Source organism: Saccopteryx leptura, chromosome 3 (assembly GCF_036850995.1).
Source record: "Saccopteryx leptura isolate mSacLep1 chromosome 3, mSacLep1_pri_phased_curated, whole genome shotgun sequence".
Taxonomy (NCBI): Eukaryota; Metazoa; Chordata; class Mammalia; order Chiroptera; family Emballonuridae; genus Saccopteryx; species Saccopteryx leptura.
Genome location: NC_089505.1, coordinates 27,542,193 through 27,557,856, shown reverse-complemented (window position 1 = coordinate 27,557,856; position 15,664 = coordinate 27,542,193). Strand labels below are relative to the sequence as shown.

General features: G+C 47.0%; 1 protein-coding gene and 1 non-coding gene across 2 annotated transcripts; one reads left to right on the top strand and one right to left on the bottom strand.

The window, feature by feature from the left end:
- The first annotated feature begins 855 nt into the window (after positions 1–855).
- SLC35D3 (solute carrier family 35 member D3) lies at positions 856–4,128 on the top strand. The gene is made up of 2 exons (XM_066371755.1): positions 856–1,392; positions 2,377–4,128. The coding sequence occupies exons 1-2, from the start codon at positions 954–956 to the stop codon at positions 3,204–3,206; spliced, it is 1,269 nt and encodes a 422-aa protein (XP_066227852.1). The 5' UTR covers positions 856–953; the 3' UTR covers positions 3,207–4,128.
- A 3,412-nt stretch (positions 4,129–7,540) lies between these two features.
- LOC136401862 (U6 spliceosomal RNA) lies at positions 7,541–7,647 on the bottom strand. The gene has a single exon (XR_010750788.1). It is a non-coding gene; the product is annotated as a U6 spliceosomal RNA (small nuclear RNA).
- Positions 7,648–15,664: the final 8,017 nt, after the last annotated feature.

Genomic DNA, 15,664 nt, shown 5'->3' with positions numbered 1-15,664 from the left:
GCGCCCGGAAGATACCCCAGAGCCGCGCGCGTAATTCCAGCCCCCGCCCCCACGAAAAGCGCGTGGACCGGGTGCGCGGGGCCCCGGCCAGGATCCCGCCAGCCTTCGCGCCCTATGGCACGCGGGGACGGTGTCCTGGGGCCGTGGGTTTTCCTTCCGTGTCTGGGCGTCAGCGCCCGAATCGAGAGCATCAGGGAGCTCCCTCCGCAGTCTGCTGACACCCACGTTTCCCGCTCCCCGACCCGCACCTGGACTAGGACCCGCGGTTGTGCGGGGAGTGGTTAAAGCCCAGGCGGCGCAGGAGGGGAGGCGGGGAGCCGAGGCGCAGTCACTTGTTGCAGCTAATAAACGGTGCTCGACCCTTGGGCGCTGTTTCTAAAACCTCCTTTAGCTGCGCCCAGGATCTCCCAACCTGGTTCTCTGAGCTCGGAGCCGGGAGGAAGGGGCAGCCGGAGTAGCTGGCAGCGAGGGCGGAGAGGGGGTTCGCGCGCCTCGAGAGCCCGCCCGGGGGGGCGCCGGGGCCGGAGGGGCACTGGTCTGGTCCCGCCGGCAGCAGCTGCCCGGGCGCCCGCTCCAGCGCTCTTCCTGACGGTGAGACCGCGCAGGACACAGCCCACCGCAGCTCGTCACCTACTTACAAATCGCCGTCGCTAGGATTCCCGCCACTCCTCTCAGACCGGCCCCCCCCCCCCAGCCCTGCCACTTTTCGGAGTCTCCCGCCCCCGCCACTGCTTCCCCGGAGCTGCGGGGCAGTCGGACGCGGAGCCGCCGAGCCGCGCGGAAGCCCGGCCGGAGCCGCCCTCCGCCGCTGAGCCGGCGCCCCCTGCCCTTCGCCCGCGGCGTGGGGCGGGCACCCCCGCCGCCCTCGCCCCGCTCCTCGCGGCTCTCCTCCTCGCTCTCCTCCCGCAGGTTCCCGGAGCTCCTCCGCCGCCGGGTGTGGCGCGGCCGGCGCGATGCGGCAGCTGTGCCGGGGCCGCTTGCTGGGCATCTCGGTGGCCATCGCGCACGGGGTCTTCTCGGGCTCCCTCAACATCCTGCTCAAGTTCCTCATCAGCCGCTACCAGTTCTCCTTCCTGACGCTGGTGCAGTGCCTGACCAGCTCCACGGCGGCGCTGAGCCTGGAGCTGCTGCGGCGCCTGGGGCTCATCGCCGTGCCGCCCTTCGGCCTGAGCCTGGCGCGCTCCTTCGCGGGGGTCGCCGTGCTCTCCACGCTGCAGTCCAGCCTCACGCTCTGGTCTCTGCGCGGCCTCAGCCTGCCCATGTACGTGGTCTTCAAGCGCTGCCTGCCCCTGGTCACCATGCTCATCGGCGTCCTGGTGCTCAAGAACGGCGCGCCTTCGCCCGGAGTGCTGGCGGCCGTGCTCATCACCACCTGCGGCGCCGCCCTGGCAGGTGAGCGGGACCCCCGCCGCCCCCAGCCCACCCCCGCCCACGGGCAGAGACCGCAGGGGTGGCTCGTGCAACGTCCTCACTTCCAGGTGGGGAGACTGAGACACACAGAAGGAGAGCTTTGAATGTGGTCGCTCGGCTCGAAAACGCGACTTCTGAGACCCAGAGGAGGCTCCCCCAGCTCTCCGGCCTCCTCCGGCGGGCCCCCCCACCCCACCCCATCCCTGCTTTCGACCCCCTCCCCCGCCGCGCCCTGTGCCGTTCTCCCCGCCAGCCCCGTCCCCCCTCTCCCCTTCCTTCCTCGGGAGGAGTGGGAGAGCCACCGGAGCCGGGGGGGGGGGGGGTGGAATCCCCAGACCACGCCGGAAGGAGGCCGCCTTAACTTCTGTGGGTCACGCGGGGCTGGAGTTGGGGGAGGGGGCGATGGGAGTGACGCTTGGGCCGCTAGGGCTAGGTTTAGGTCTCCCGCGCCGCGCGGGGGCTGCGGGTCAGAGGCAGAAGGGGCTGGTTGGAGACACGTGGATTTGGTCCATTGAGTGAGATGGGAGCCAGTGGGAATGGGAAACATTTGGGGGGTAAGGGGAGTCGGTTTTCGCCCCGCGCCTAGCTTGCCGGGGTTAGTAGCTACTAGTTAGGGACCCCTTCCCCTTCTGGCACCCCACGGAGGGGGCAAGGATACCAGGCCCCTGGGTGATCTCCATGCCAGCTCCAGAAGCCACGGTGCCCACCCCGAGGGCACCTGCGCTCTGCCGGGCCTCTGTCCTGGACAGAGGTAGACAGGGTGCCCCGGGGATGTGGCTGGGAGGGCGCCTGTCCTGCCTCGCAGTGGGCACTGACTGACCGTTTCATACCGGTGGGCAGAGCTGGGGTAGGAACCCCGTCTACTGTCCAACCCGAGGCGTCTCCCCAGTGGGCCGCTACCCACGCCAACCTGGTATCTTCTCTTTTTCTTTCCTGTCCTGGTTTTGCGGTCCTTGTGCGCAACAGGAGCCGGAGACCTGACTGGCGACCCCATGGGCTACGTAACCGGGGTGCTGGCGGTGCTGGTGCATGCCGCCTACCTGGTGCTCATCCAGAAGGCGAGCGCGGACACAGAGCACGGGCCGCTCACCGCGCAGTACGTCATCGCCGTCTCCGCCACCCCGCTGCTAGTCGTCCTCTCCTTCACCACCACCGACTCGATCCAAGCCTGGGCCTTCCCGGGCTGGAAGGACCCGACGATGGTCTGCATCTTCATGGCCTGCGTCCTGATCGGCTGCGCCATGAACTTCACCACTCTGCACTGCACCTACATCAACTCCGCGGTGACCACCAGCTTCGTGGGCGTGGTGAAGAGCATCGCCACCATCACGGTGGGCATGGTGGCCTTCAGCGACGTGGAGCCCACCTCTCTGTTCATTGCCGGCGTCGTGGTGAACACTCTGGGTTCCATCATTTACTGTGTGGCCAAATTTTTGGAGACCAGAAAGCAAAGCAACTATGAGGACCTGGAGACACAGCCCCGGGGAGAGGAGGAGCAGCCAGGTGGAAACCAGCTGCCCTTCGTCATGGAGGAGCTGCCTGAGGAGGGTGGAAATGGCGGGTCAGAAGGTGGGAAGGCAGCAAGTGGCTCCGCTCAGCAAAGAGGAGAAGATGCAAGGGGCAGCTCCAGAGGAGTCTCACTGGGGGCTGGTAGCTGGCAGATCTCAGACAATCCTGAAGAAGCGAGCAAGAGGTCCTTAAAGGATGCTTACCTGGTAGTGTGGAGGTTAGTCAGAGGAACCAAGTATATGAAGAAGGATTATCTGATAGAAAATGAGGAGTTACCCAGTCCTTGAAAAGGAAGCACATGTATGTATATATGTACATATATACTTATTTTGTATGTTAGAGATAACATATTTTAATGAGAGGCCACTCAGTTTTATTCTTTGAGAAGTGGGGGCGGGAAGCAAAGAAAGAATCAGAAATGGACAGCAACAAAATTAGCACCAGTGTGAATTATTAAACATCCATTTACCCGAGGCATCACAAAGACAAAAGAATGTGAAGGTGCTTAACAAAGCAAGACAGCGGTTTCAGCTGCAGACTCCTAGCACATTGTTTTTTTGACATTATAACCATGAGCAAACATCTGCATGTACTGAGTCTCTCAACCACCCCTTCCAAAGATGGAGTGTAGAAGTAATGGCAGCATGTCATAAGCTCAAGGATTACACACCCAGGGGCACATTTTTGATGATTGAACTACAGTTTTTTATGGACAGCTGGACAAAGAGTATATTATTGAGAAGACATATAAATACATTGAATTGATGTTTACTGTGTATAGTCTGAAATACGTGTCCTCTAATTTTTCTTCACTTGTTTTTTCAAAAAAGTGCTCTACTATTCTATTATATATTGGTAAGAAATTTCAAAGCTATTTTGAAATATGAGTTCTTAGTTTTAATCATGAAGTTTAACTTTGGCTTTTAGTAATTACTATAAAAATATTTTAAAAGTTGTTTTGGTTCGCTGCTTTATAATATTTATTACTGAATGCCATGACCTTTTTAAAAACCAGTTTTACTGTGTCCAATATTCTTTCAAGCAAATGTAATGGCTGAAATAGAATTCAGTATTAAGAAACCCAAATACAAGTGAAACCTTCCTGTTAAGCTAGTCCTTGCAAATCACATTGCACATCCCAAACCATGTTACAAAAAGAGCAACTGCTTACGTCACTTGATATTTTTCTATCTTAAATTTGTCAAAATAAAGTATGAGTCTATCTGCAAAAAGACACATTGTTAGCTATTTAAGACACATCTATGTTCTATCGCTTCTGGGTGGCTCCTCTTTGCCTTCCCTGTGTATCTGGTATGTAGGGGCCACCCCCTTGGGAACTTCCTAAATTAGCATGGTGGTTTAGTTTAATACAACAGAAAACATTCCTTTTTCAGCCAAGGAAACTGTCAGTCATAAGATGAAATGAAACATGGCCTCTTGTTGCAGGATGAGAGCCATCCGCAGCTGTCTTCAGTTAGTGTGGAGTCTGAGACACTGTAGAGTATCCTTGTCAGCCCCATCCAGGAGAGGTATCTTGACAATAAAAGCACTCTTATTATCTGCCAGTATGTTCCTGAGACTCTCAGGTGGTAACATCCTCTATTTTTCTTTATTTTCCAAAAATCAAAACAAACAAACAAAAAGGCAGACACAAAGATGAAGTTGCAGCTCCATCCGTTTGACTCTATAAGCCTACGGTAAGCAAGTGTAGTTGGAGTGGGGTGTGATTGGTCCAGTTTACTGGTTTTCAGGAGCAATTGATCGTTTCTATAGGTACCTCTACAAGCCATTTATGATGTAGAAACTCTCCCTCATATGACTCCAGTTAGAACTGGCTGAATAGGGTTACAATGACTTCTTTTAGAATAAGCATTATGTTAATTAATGAAATTAATGAGAATTAATGAAAAGCAGCAAAGTTGAAGTATATCTATATATATTTTTGTTAATAACATTATCAGGAATATGAAAAGAATAATTGTTCTTCACTGAAAAATATCTCTTTTGGTTAAAACTGTGGGTTTGTATTTGTTGAGAAAAGATTAACTCCTTCCTGTCAACAAACAAGTACAGGCACTGGATCAGCTAGAGTTTTCCAGAAAAGCAGAACCAAGAAGATTGGGCTTCTTTAAGAACTCTTGTCCCTGGCCAGTTGGCTCAATGGACAGAGCGTTGACCTGGTGTGCAGGCGGATGTCCCGAGTTCGATCTTTGGTCAGTGCACACGTGAGAAGTGACCATCTGTTTTTCTTCCTCCCTCTCCCCCTTCTCTCCCTCTTCCACTCCCACAGCCAGTGGCTCGATTGTTGATTGGTTAGAGCAGGGGTCCCCAAACTTTTTACACAGGGGGCCAGTTCACTGTCCCTTAGACCGTTGGAGGCCGGACTATAAAAAAGCTATGAACAAATCCTTATGCTCACTGCACATATCTTATTTTAAAGTAAAAAAAAAAAAATAAATAACGGGAACAAATACAATATTTAAAATAAAGAACAAGTAAATTTAAATCAACAAACTGACCAGTATTTCAATGGGAACTATAGGCCTGCTTTTGGCTAATGAGATGGTCAATGTGCTCCTCTCACTGACTACCGATGAAAGAGGTGCCCCTTCCGGAAGTGTGGGGGGGCAGATAAATGGCCTCAGGGGGCTGCATGAGCCCCGCTGGCCACCTTAGTTTGGAAACCCCTGGGTTAGAGACTCAGGCCTAGACAGGTTGCTGGGTGAATCCCAGTTGGGCTGTATGAAGGAGTCAGGCTCTCTATCTCCCCCCCTACTTAAAAAAACAAAAAAGGAACTACTGCTTAGATCAGGGGTCCCCAAACTTTTTACACAGGGGTCCAGTTCACCGTCCCTCAGACCGTTGGAGGGCCGGACTATAAAAAAAACTATGAACAAATTCCTATGCACACTGCACATATCTTATTTTAAAGTAAAAAAACAAAACAGGAAGAAATACAATATTTAAAATAACAAACAAGTAAATTTAAATCAACAAACTGACCAGTATTTCAATGGGAACTATGCTCTTCCACTGACCACCTATGAAAGAGGTGCCCCTTCCGGAAGTGTGGCGGGGGCCGGATAAATGGCCTCAGGGGCCGCATGTGGCCCGCGGGCCGTAGTTTGGGGACCCCTGGCTTAGATAGAGTTTGACACACTGCATCTCTTTCAGCTGTGATCCACTCGTTATACCGGAGCTTTTAGTTTCCTGGAGAGTAGGAGAGGAAAGGGTTCTACAATCTTACTACTTCCCAGTGTTTTAGTGGCCTGTGTCCCTGAGCTGTGACTTTCTCAAGTGTTTCTTAGCTTTCTTTTTTCTCCCCTCCGATGGGACAGGAAGACCAGAGGAGCCTAGAGTGGTAGAAATGCCCCTCCCTTGTGCTGGGGAAAGGCCCTGGGAAGGCAGTGCCCCTGGAGTGTAGGTCTTTGTTAAGGAGAACCCTCTACATACATCTCACAGTGATGACCCTTTCCCAGAGCGCCAAGGTTTCCTGGAAGTCAACTTGTGGAAATGTGGGTGCCCCCAGGAGTTTCTCACTCTCATGACAGTCCATAGTCAGCGTTCAGAAATGTATCAGATTTTCCATCTGAGTGTTTATTCCAATGAATGGCTTCAGTGGCTTCTGTTTCGATAAGAAGGTCTTTGCTGTAAGTTTCTGGATATGCCTGCTTACCGGATTTGGTAGTGAGGGAGGGGCATATGTTGCCTTTTAATCTCAATTCTCTTATGAGTCTTAGAAGAGTTAGTTGCTTATTTTCAGTTAATTTATCTTTTTCTTCTTGTAAGAATAGGAATAACAATTTCCAAGCTGAAGCTGGAACTAGAGGTCCTGGCTGAAGACTTTTGAAGAGCCAGCTCGATTTCTATAAAAAAGTTGTGAAGGGAAGCTAGACATTCCTAAGAAAGTTTCCAAAAGAAAATACAAGCACCGAAAGCTACTTGACCTTCTTGTAACTCCTGCCTGCCCACACCTCATGTCAGGTGTTGGCGGCTCCAGCACTCAAGTGTGGTGATATACACGGGTAAGTGTAGGCAACTTTTGAATTCAAGTGCATTGTGAGCAAGAGTCAACGCACACTGAGACTGGTGTGCCATGGTGGATGTCATTAGTATCAATCTCCCTTTCTCTATCTTGGGCACTTCACTCCTGCATAACAGAAATCTTTTCTACTTGTGGATATTCTTTTGCCATGTTCCAACTGCCTGCTATGACACTTTTTATTTTTTTATTTTTGTATTTTTCTGAAGCCGGAAACGGGGAGAGACAGTCAGACAGACTCCCGCATACGCCTGACCGGGATCCACCCGGCACGCCCACCAGGGGCTACGTTCTGCCCACCAGGGGTCGACGCTCTGCCCATCCTGGGCGTCGCTATGCCGCGACCAGAGCCATTCTAGCGCCCGAGGCAGAGGCCACAGAGCCATCCCCAGCGCCTGGGCCATCCCTGCTCCAATGGAGCCTTGGCTGCGGGAGGGGAAGAGAGAGACAGAGAGGAAGGAGACGGGGAGGGGTGGAGAAGCAGATGGGCGCCTCTCCTGGCAGGGAATCGAACCCGGGACTTCTGCACGCCAGGCCGACGCTCCACCACTGAGCCAACTGGCCAGGGCTAAACAATTTAAAAATATGGAACGCTTCACGAATTTGCGTGTCATCCTTGTGCAGGGGCCATGCTAATCTTCTCTGTATCATTCCAATTTTAGTATATGTGCTGCCAAAGCGAGCACCTGCTATGACACTTCTAAATTTTATGTCACCTTCCAATGATGACTGCTGACCTGACTCACCTGTGGACTCCATCGCTTGTTCCCTTTACAGGTCAGCCAGGCTGGACTTCATCACAGCACCTGCTGAAGCTGTACCCTCCCCCTGGGCATTCTCTGCCCATGAGCCCCCGGCCCTTACACACATAACAAGCATGTCTGATATACTCTTCTCTGCATCTGCTTTGCCCTGCTCCTAAGATAAAACCGCAGGGTTCAGAAGAGAGCCAGTGAACAGAATAGAGTAGAACATAAAATAGCAGGATGCACAACTAGTAAAATGCAATCCCAGCTCCTCCTTGGGGAACCATCCCCTCCCCATTTCTGAGTCTTTGTGTTCAAATGGTATTGACTCTATCCTTGTTCCCTCAGTGTTTGACTTTATTCAGTCCAACCAAAGCATTTCTTCCGCTTAGTAACTTGATTAGTTCAGGCATGACCATTGGACCTGGTTATAGTTAATGAGGTGCTATGATACTCTGACAAGACTTAAGTTGCGTATTATTTTCTTACTGGACTTGAACCTAGGAGGATGAGGTGGAGTGGGACAGATGTGCCGTTGCCATACGGCACCGGGGAAAAATGTATTAGAAAGGAAACAACACAGACAGGTGGACCAGCGAGGGAGGGAGGGAGAGAGAGAGAAATTGAGCCCTGGTGACCTCACATGGCCCTAGTATTAAGCTGATTTTCACTCATCTTAGCATTCTCCCTCAGACTGTCAATTACAGGGAACAAAATCTTTTGTTGTTGTTATTTACTTGAGGCATTTTGAGTTGGGATGTCTGCTGACTGCAACCCAAGGAATCCCAAGTGACACAAACATAAGTAATGTTTTCAGCCAGCGGTATGGGGTGAAGGACTAAATGAGGGGTTTTGTTTGTTTTTTATTTTTTACACACAAGCTGTTTTTCCCCTGCACCCAAGTAGGGATTAGATATGCCCCTCCTTGGTCTCTGCAAATTACCATCTAGTGTATATCATCCATGGTCTTAAACAACCCATAGTTTCACCTATTATCTTTCTCTTCAGTTTACAACTCAGTTGATTCCTTCATTCGTGCTTCAGAAATTCACTAGCTGTTGAAGGAATGTCATGTATTGCACACTACTGCAAATAATAATACCCAGAGCTTGTTATTATAGTGCTTGCTATGTGCAGTTCTCAGGGTTTTCTATGTATACTAATTCACGTAATTTAAAAAAAATTCATGTATTTATTCGCAGAACATACAAACTCATATTTTTAGAGACTAGAAAACAGAAATTTCACTCCGTGACTTCAAGATAGATACAGCCAGCTCACGTTGTCCCGCATCTATTTAAAAAATACCCTGGGTGATGGATGTGTATCAGAACATTCCTACAGGTTGGCATGAATATTATCCCAATCCTACAAGTGGTAAACTGAGGTCTGAAGAGGCTAAGTAACTTGCCCTGGTCTCAGAGCTGGTAGGTAACCTGTAGATCTGGGATCTGACGTGCTGCTAGTCTGCTTCCTGGAGGAAGCACTCAGTCGGACACCACAGGTGGGAGGTGATGAAGTCATAGGCAGCTCTGGTTCTTGTTCATTCTGCAGCTCAGTGAGGACCCAGGCTGCAGCCACCATTCCTTTCTGCTGTTCTCAAAGAGGAAAAGGATACAGCTTTATTTCTAGAAACAACCTATACATATGTGTATGTTTGAATAGTTTTCTGTTTGTGAGCCCTCAGGGACCTGGAAAACAGTTGAGGCGGCTTGAACAAGCGCAGTAGAAAAAGTATCCCCACACTATCCACCCTTTTGGGTCAGTATCTTTTAGTATTCAAAGAAAATAATTTACTTCTTCACCTTAAATAACTTGAGAAAGTACAGAACTTTACTAGCGTTTCTGAGGATTCACTGAGCATGCTCAGTGTTGCTGAGTACTTCTTACTCCCAGCAGCTGTGTTGATCTGATTTAATAAACAGCTTTATTGAAATATAATTTACATGCCACAACATTTACTCATTTCAGATGCACAGTAATCTTTAATATATTTCATATAGTTATAGAATTGTGCACCCATTACCATTGTCTAAACTTAAAATGTTTCCATCATTTCAAAAGGAAATCTTGCCTGATCTGTGGTGGTGCAGTAGATAAAGCATTGATCTGGAACACTGAGGTCGCCAGTTGGAGACCTTGGGCTTGCTTGGTCAAGGCACATACGAGAAGCTACTACTACTAAATGTTGATGCTTCTCATTCCTCTCCCTTTCCTTTCTCTCTCTAGCTCTTTCCTCTCTCTAAAATCAATAAGTAAAAAATAAAATTAAAAGTTTGAAAGGAAATCTTGTATGAACGAGAAGTCACTGTCCGTTTCTCCCCAATCCCAGCCCTGATCATCACTAACCTGTTTTCAGCCTCTGTGGATTTGCTGGTTCCTGCCTGATGCTTCTTGCTGTCCTAAAAGTGCTTTCTCAGACTGCTCTTCCTAACTTGCTCCTGCACTCTCTTTGAAATGCAAGGTATTGCATATGTCACATATAGTTGACAATGGGGTGCTGTTGACAAGATTTACTGGGTGCTTGACGCTCCCTATTATAAGGGCATATTAGTGTAGAAGAGGAACACCTGAATGTCTGCATCAGACGTCCGGGCTCTTGGAGTCTCTGAGTGTGCCCCTTTCTCCTTGGGCCCCGGCTGCTGCTATGGGGCAGGGCCTTTTCCTATTCAGAACAGTCCTCTTTTTTTGTAGTCACCTTTACTGTAGATGTAAGCCCAACTCCATCCCTCGGTTCCTTATTTTTTCAATATTTTACTCAAAGAGTAACTGGAAGGGGTATAACACTGTTCTCTAAAACAAAAGGGCAGTCATCTTCACGACTGCCTAGAATATTTCTGTCCCTTTTAAATTCATATGTGGAAATCCTAACCCCCAATGCAATGGTATTTGGAGATGGTGCCTTTGAGAGACAATTAGGTCATCAGGATGAAGCCTCCATAAATAGGATAAGTGCCTTCATATGATGAGACCCGTAAGCTAGCCTCTTCTTTCTGCTTTCCGTCACGTGAGGATACAAAAAGGACACGGTCATCTGAAAACCAGGAAGAGGCCCTCACTGGCCCTGGGCTGCACTGGCACCTTGATCTTGGATTTCCAGCCTCCAGAATTGTGAGACATAAATATCTGTTATTTTTAAGCTACACAGTCTGGGACATTTTGTTATAGATGCCCAATAGGAGTAAGAAAGGGTTTTTAGATACATATCTTTGGTGGGAACTGCAGTCTTCCTAGGCATTCCTTCTCCCTTCATCCTTTTAGTACTGGAGTGCCTGTCCCGCCGCTGGGCACCTGGCTGCCAGCCTCAGCTCCACTCCCAGGTCTCCTGCAGGTGGCTGTGGCCCGCGGAAGGTGAATGGAACAGATGTGGACAATGCCCATACCACTTATTTAAAAGAATCTAATTTGTTGATGAAAACATTTTAGAAATGGTAGTGATGGTTACCCCACATTGTGAATGTAATTAATGCTATTGAATCGTACACTTAAAATGGTTAAAATGGCAAATTTTATGTTGTAGTATATATGTTTTAGTCTGCTCAGGCTTCTATAACAACATGCTGTAAAAGTGGCTTATATAGGCCTGGACCCAGGAAGTCCAAGATGAGGGTGGCAGCTTGGCTGGGTTCTGGTGAGGACCCATTTTCTGTCTTAAAGACAGTCACCTTCTAGCTGTGTCCTTGCATGGCCTAGAGAGAGCTCTGGTCTCTTCCTGCCCTTATATGGCCACCAATCCCATATGGGCCTCCACCACCATGACCTTGTCCAAATTCAGTTCCCTCCCCAAAGCCCAATGGGGTTTAGGCCTCAACATAAGAAATTTAGGGGTACACATTCAGTTCATAGTAATATATTTTACCCCAATTAAAAAAACCCTGATAATGTAATGTACCAAAGCTCATTGAATTGTACACTTTAAATGGGTGGATTGTGCAGTGTATAAATTATAGCTCAATAACACCGTTTTAAAGAAAGTAAAAGGAACGTGTTATCCTTTCTTCCCTCTCTCTCCAGTCCCAGGGCTCCCCTGTGGACGTGGCGCTGACCAGCTAGGACTACACTCAGGACTGTCAGAGCACATACAGAAGAGTGCTGTGAATCGGGCTTTCTGTCCTTCCAGCCCCACCCCTGCTTCCAGGCTATCGTGAGACAGAATGCACTTGGTGTGTTCAGCTTTTGTACTCAGGGCTCTTTGTATTTTAGTCGCTTAGCCAGTATTCAGACCAAAACACTCATCTGAGGAAGAGTGATTTTGAAAAACATGCAACAGGGACTAGGGGCTTCTTCCTGCCCTCTTTTTTCTACTCTTCTTCTTCCTTATCCAGACTGGCACTCAGCCTGTGACCAGTGATACCCAGGGCTCCATACTCCCTGTACGGCTGCATAATTTTGCCTTTAATTTACAGAACTGCTGAAAGCACCATATACTCTATATAAGAGTAAGCTATGGCCATTCAATTTTTTCACTGATTTCATTAACAGCTGGTAGAATTTCAATGAGTTACAATATTCTATACTAGAACTCAAAAATCAGTTTGTGGTTTATTCTGAGAGTCGATTTAATATATCAACTGTATTCAAAAGAGCAAAATCAATACATTCCCAAGCCATCTGAATGATGCCTATTTGTCATTTACTTCTTTTATTTCACTACAGAAAAGATTAAAAAATATTTTTTTTATTGATTTTAGAAAGAGAGAGAGGAACAGGGAGAGAGAGAGAAACATTGATTTGTTGTTCCATTTATTTATGCATTTATTGGCTGATTCTTGTACGTACCCTGACTAGGGATCAAACTCAAAACCTTGGCATATCAGGACAATGATCTGACCCAGTGGTAGTCAACCTGGTCCCTACTGCCCACTAGTGGGCATTCCAGCTTTCATGGTGGGCGGTAGTGTAGCAACCAAAGTATAAATAAAAAGATAGATTTAACTATAGTAAGTTGTTTTATAAAGATTTATTCTGCCAAACTTAGTGAAAATCTGACATAAAGTACTTGGTAAGTAATTATTATTATATGCTTTAACTTGCTGTAACTCTGCTTTATAAATTTTATAAAGTAAAGTTACTTCCCTACTTTATAAATCACCATTACTGTGGAACCGGTGGGCAGTTAGAAAATTTTACCACTAACAGAGATACAAAAGTGGGCAATGGGTATAAAAAGGTTGACTACCCCTGATCTGACCAATTGTAGTACCCAGTCAGGGCACTACAGAAAAGATTTTAGAACATGAGAACAAAGGGATAGAAGCCATCATTTTTCTCAAATCCCCCCATATTGTAAACTAGTTTAGTAGATCTTTGAAGCTTGCAAGAATGTACCAATAGATTCACGTCAGTGATATGTTCTTAAACTAACCCATGAAATAAGCTTGATGCAACAGAAATAAGTAATAATTACTTATTAGCAAAAGGCCTTTGATTGTGTCCCTTCCTGCATGTGATGTAATTCCAAATGTGTTTGTTTCATTTCTGCCTCTGGAGCAACCTTTTCCTTTGATGTGATAGAAAAGAGAAACTTTGATTGTAAACATAATGTGCCAAAACACCTGGTTGAAAAATTTAGAAAGCCCAATCATCTTTGATGGTTTTGTACCTCAATTCAGAGTTCCAAATTTAGAGATATCTGGACAGTGAACTAAACTTCTTGCTTTAAGTTTGGCTAATGGGCTTCATATAGACTCTGTGTGTGTGTTATTGTGTGTGTGTGTGTGCGTGCACAAGTGTGTGTATTTCCTTGTATCAAGATCTCTTAATAAATGAGAGGTGCTGTTGGTCTTAGCGTTCCATACAATTATGATGAGTATAGGGTGTTCATCTATTGTATGATTTAATAAAACACCACCAATTATAAATCTCTGGTGGATGGCACCCTTGCCTTGGAGGAGTGGGAGTTAACACAGGTCATGACTGAAATTCAGAATTTCTGGCTGGTGCGGAGTGCTTTCACACTGATTGCCCAATTCTCTGGAGGGCTACCATTCTTTCTCATCAATAATCTCCGTGCCAAGTTACCCTTAAAGCAGCCCATAATAAGCAACTCAGTTCAAATTGTTAAGGAATAATGTTCAATTTTCAGATGAATTGGGTAGGCAAATAGGGAAAAGTTTTACATTTTGCAATTCATTTAGTGGCTGTCTTCCAAAATCTGCAGTGTATTTTATAAATGTTATTACTGACTTGGTGAGCGGCCATTTCTGTAGGCACTTAACTGTCACTGCAATGGTACAAAGGGAAATTCACTTTGCCTAGTATTACTTAAGCCTTCCAGAGCACTGCTGTAATCATAGGATGGCACTACCTTTTACATTTAATGAATGACTTTGTAAACAAATACCATCCCCTTTAATTCCATAACCATATGGAGGGATGATTGCAGAAAGGGAGACAGGAGGCTGGACAGTTCACCATACGAAAGCAAGCATTCCTCTGTCTTATCTGCTCTCCTACTTTCCCTTGCCCAGCACTGTGCCTTGAATGTGGTCTAGCACTCAATAAATGTTTGCTGATTGACTGACCGAAGAAATTCAAGTCCTGCAATCAAAGCACAACTTCAGTTTTCTCATTCAACTGGAAATACATTGGATTATAAACTCCTTTTAAGATGGTCTGATAGGTTAGCCTGATTTCCCTATAGTGCCATTCTTGGAAAATAAAATGCCATAAATTGAATTTGCCGGTTAAGGGATGGGGCTGTGTAGTCTCTGCAAAGGCAGAGAGGCAGGATGCTTGGTGTGGGCTGCTGGGATGTCTCCTCAGCGAGGAGAGCTTGGCCCAGCACCCTGGGTGCCCCGGGGCTCTGTGCAGTCAGATTTCAGGAGACTTGCTCTGCCTAAATCCAATAAAAATGTTCATAAGAAACTTTTTTGTTTTTTGGCTAAGATGCTTGTCTTGAAAAATAACATAGAACATTTTTTAACAATCTAGACAGGGAAGGAGAAAATAGGTCAGACAAAGAAATAAAGGGTGAAGTTGTCCTGGCCCTTTCTTTAATCTTCTGAACAGCATTTGAAAGAGCTCCTGGCAGATGAACAAATTTGTTCTGTATTGTGGGAGTTAATATCTGAGCCAGGATTTCTGTCATCCCTCTGGGGGTGGTAATCGATATAACTAATAAATAGGAAATGACTAGACTGAGGCCAGTGGCAGCCAGCCCTCTCCCTAATGGGGCCCTGTAGGAGGACATCCTGTGTTGCCCGTTATGCAGAGTTTGGAGAAACATGGGTCTGGACAGAAGTTAGCAGCTACTAGGGTAGCACTGAGTTATCTTAGAGAAGCCGGTCAATATCCACAGATAACACTAAGTGAAAGAAAGGCACAGCAAGAAAGTGAACAAGAGAACAAGGGAAGAAGGAGCCATAGCAGAGGGTGAATGAGCAGAGAACAGAGAAGTGTCCCCTCTTTGTAAAACAGAACTATATTTTAGGGCAGTTTTAGGTTCACAGCAAAACGGAGAGGAAGGTACAGAGATTTTTTTGTATTCTCCCTGCCCCCACACAGCCATAGCCGCCCCTCACTGTCATTATCTCTCACCAAGCTGGTCCATTTATTCCAGTTGCTGAACCTATATTGACATGTCATCATCACCCAAAGTCCATAGATTAGATTAGGGTTCATTTTTGGCATTATACATTCTGAGTGTGAACAAATGTCTAATGATATATATCCGTCACTATGGTATCATACAGAGTATTTTCATTGCCCCAATTATCCTCTGTGCTCTTATTATTTATTCCTTTCCCTCCCATCCCCGCTCCAACCCCTGGCAACTACTGATCATTTTACTGTCTTCATAGTTTGCCATTTCCAGAACATCATATACTATAGTTGAAATCATACAGTATGTAATTTTTAGATTGTCTTCTTTTACTTAGTAATGTGCATTTAAATTTCCATGTCTTTTAATGGTTTGATAGCTCATTTCTTTTTAGTTTTGAATAGTATCCCATTG

Excerpts from the sequence above, each read along its gene's own strand:
- SLC35D3 (XM_066371755.1), top strand. The coding sequence starts at position 954 with ATGCGGCAGCTGTGCCGGGGCCGCTTGCTGGGCATCTCGGTGGCCATC. Across the intron at positions 1,393-2,376 it reads CTGCGGCGCCGCCCTGGCAG|GAGCCGGAGACCTGACTGGC; the intron begins GTGAGCGGGACC and ends TGTGCGCAACAG.